The sequence below is a fragment of the Haplochromis burtoni genome, unplaced genomic scaffold (assembly GCF_018398535.1).
Source record: "Haplochromis burtoni strain Fernald_Lab_line unplaced genomic scaffold, NCSU_Asbu1 Contig_364, whole genome shotgun sequence".
NCBI classification, from domain to species: Eukaryota; Metazoa; Chordata; class Actinopteri; order Cichliformes; family Cichlidae; genus Haplochromis; species Haplochromis burtoni.
The window spans coordinates 14,863-17,879 of record NW_024582725.1 but is presented as its reverse complement, the minus strand read 5'-3'; the positions used below and the strand labels follow the sequence as shown (position 1 = coordinate 17,879).

Genomic DNA, 3,017 nt, shown 5'->3' with positions numbered 1-3,017 from the left:
CCAGGAACAGTACCTCCTGTGCTGTGACAGTGGCCAGAAGGCTTGAAGTGAGAAAAGACTAATTGATGTTATAATATGCTTTTTATATCTGGGCCTCAGGATTTAAGAGTAAGGATGGCGTCCCTGAGATGGTTAAAGCTTACCTGAACAAGAAGGTGAAGCTGGATGAGTTCATCACTCATAAAATGACTTTGGACCAGGTCAACGATGCCATTGAACTGATGAAGCACGGCAAATGGTACATACTTTCTCAATTATTACTAACTAGATGCAAAAATGAAAAACTAATAGGTGCAAGTCTTCTAATTTGTGCTTTGTATTTGTTTCCCAGCATCCGGACAGTTCTGAGTGTTTCTCCACAGTAAGACCACTTCATTCCTCAGTAATCTGAAGCCATGCTCTACAGTGAACACCATTCAACAGATTATGTGCAGATTGTGTTTGTAAGAATTATCATCAGTGTTCACATGATCAAAATCTGAGGAGTGTTTGTGCAGCAAAATAAATGGTTTTAACAGATGACTGGTTTCCTCACTTCTGATCAGATTTGGTTGTGTTATTTTATAAGTCGGTATAGAGGCTGTAATTCAGTTCACTATTACACTGGTTTTAGTGTGGCACAAGCTTTCTAGTCAGTTTAGATTTACAGACTTGTCTAATCAACTATATGTACTTAGGTTGGCAAACAGTGTTGAAATTACACTACTAGTGATGAGATCATGGATTTATTACCACAGCTATTTCTGCCTATTGCACTACTTTCCTGGTAACGTCAAAAGGGGGCAATATTTCAGTTAAAAGAGTTAAAGCTATTAACTTTCTCCTATAAACCCCTTTAGAAAGCCTTTTATATTTTCTCACTCAGATTCTTGCTTCAAATATTGACAGGGGTTATACACGAATGCACTAAGATGCATTTGTTTGGCTGAATGATGCAGTTTTTCCTTTTATATTGAACTTTTATTTGCAAAAGTACCCATCCAGACAGAATTACTTAGCCTTCTTTTCAGTAACAGTTCCTGGAGTTCTAGAGGAAGCACAAAGAGAACATGTGCAGAAGGGTCTTCCACAGGTTTGAACCCAGGGCCAACTTCTTGTTGGGCGATTGAGGTAATCACTGAGCCACCATGGTACTGTGCATTCAGAAATACTGTCCTGAGTCATTTTTCTGGGGTTGTTGGATGAAAAAACAAAACAAACAAAACTTTCTTTCTTTCTTTCATATTAAATTCATATTATATTTATATATATATATATATATATATAATCTTTCACTGTAGATTCATATTAAATTCATATTATATTTATTTTTTTATATTTTGTACTTGATAGATAGCTTAGCTTAGAATAAACTCCCATCAATTATGATGATGATGATGATTATTATTATTATTATACATTATTTGCAGTCGGACTTTGAGTCATTTTAACGTTCCAGGTCAGCTCATTTAGGCATGCCTCATTAGCCGCTTTCCTTATAAGGAAAATGCAGCTGCAAAGCGAATATTGGCCAGCCCTTAATTGTTTCCCACCTGTTGTAGACCCGCTATTTCCTTCAGGTATGTGCAAGTTGCTTTCTTTGTGATTGTGTTTACGGTCTCGTTCTGCCCTGGAAAAGCAAAAATTAGCTGGCTGAACTCGTTTAACTGATCTCTCCTTCATTGCTGTGTTGTTGTGCATTTCTGAAATGCTGCCAGTAATGTTAGAGGTTTTCTAAGCAGTGGGAACTCAGAATCATTGTTTCAACATGGTAACCCAAGCCAGCTCATGTTTCATTATAAACTAGTAAGATGAGTCGAGTAACTGAAATAAGTGACCTTGTCCTAGAAAGGTTGATCAGAGTGAGTTTCAACACCTGTGTTCCTCCTGAGTTAAGTGAAGCAAATCCATCCTAAGTGAAATGGTATCCTTTTAATGTGCCCTATGTAGCATTTTAACTTAAAGAATTAGAGGGGACAACGGAAAGCTTTTTGGGTTCCTTGTCTTCCCAGTTATAATTTACCCTACTTTAAATTTTATTAACAAATATAAAAGAACCACATGATTGATGATTACATTTGAGTTTAAAGAAATTGAATCAAATTAAATGTAAATCAGCTTTAATGTAACTGGGATTAAAGCCACTGCAGATTGAGTCAAAGCTACAGTGTACTTATGCGTGTGTGGTGTTCAGACCCAGTCAGGCCTCCTTTAACCTCTCAGTGGAAAATCTGAAGCTTTAGACTGATTTGATAACAAATATTGTACCTCTCCAAATCAACCTGTCTGCATCCTGGATTCAAAACATCTTTGAAATCAATTTAAGATTAAGATCAGACAATTCATTTGCAGACTGGCCCTCAAATAGTCGCGTTATCGCAAAAGATGAGTTTAGATTTACCCTTACATTTAAAATTCAACTTTTTGATTTAACACCTATATTTCACATTTAGATGAACTGGTTTGCAAATGTTGCAAACATGGTTTGAAGAGTTTTGTTTTTAAATCCACATTTTAAAGTTTGGAACCAAATTATTGACTTAACCATGGTTTATTTTACAAAATGCATAACATATAGGTTAATTATAAAGCTTGGATGTCATATGTGGGGAACATTTGTATTTGAAGCCACGTCTGTTTAACCTAACTGGTTAATGGTAGTAGTTGGGTAAATGAGTTAAAGTCTAGCTATAAACAAGCCCCACCCCCTCTAGTTTCATTCAAAAGAACACCGTTCACAACATTTGAAAGCATCACAAGCTCTCTGATATGAGAACTCTGCTGGGTTATTGATTGGTTGAATTTTGAACTAACACTGCTAATACAGAGGAAAATTATAAGTTTGTGTCCCCATGAACTGCTGTCACACTACTTGTAACTACTCAAGTCCATCTCTCCACCTTTTTGTTACAGAAATGACCACTGCTGGTAATGTAAGTGTAAAATTTCCTTTCTTTTATTTCCTTCTATAATTTTTCATTTTTCAAAATTAAGGCTGAAAAAGGCTAATGGAGGCTAATTATAGTAATTTAATCATG

General features: G+C 35.8%; 2 protein-coding genes across 2 annotated transcripts in view; both read left to right on the top strand.

Moving 5' to 3' along the window:
• LOC102291400 (alcohol dehydrogenase 1) overlaps positions 1-519 on the top strand; it is a 4,883-nt gene extending 4,364 nt beyond the window's left edge. Inside the window, exons 8-9 of the mRNA XM_042228911.1 lie at positions 100-238; positions 332-519. Of these exons, the coding sequence (XP_042084845.1) occupies positions 100-238; positions 332-365 (173 nt within the window). The 3' untranslated portion in view covers positions 366-519. The remainder of the gene's footprint in view (positions 1-99; positions 239-331) is intronic.
• LOC121811916 (alcohol dehydrogenase 1-like) overlaps positions 1-3,017 on the top strand; it is a gene marked incomplete in the record, with an annotated part of 14,446 nt that overhangs the window by 4,312 nt on the left and 7,117 nt on the right.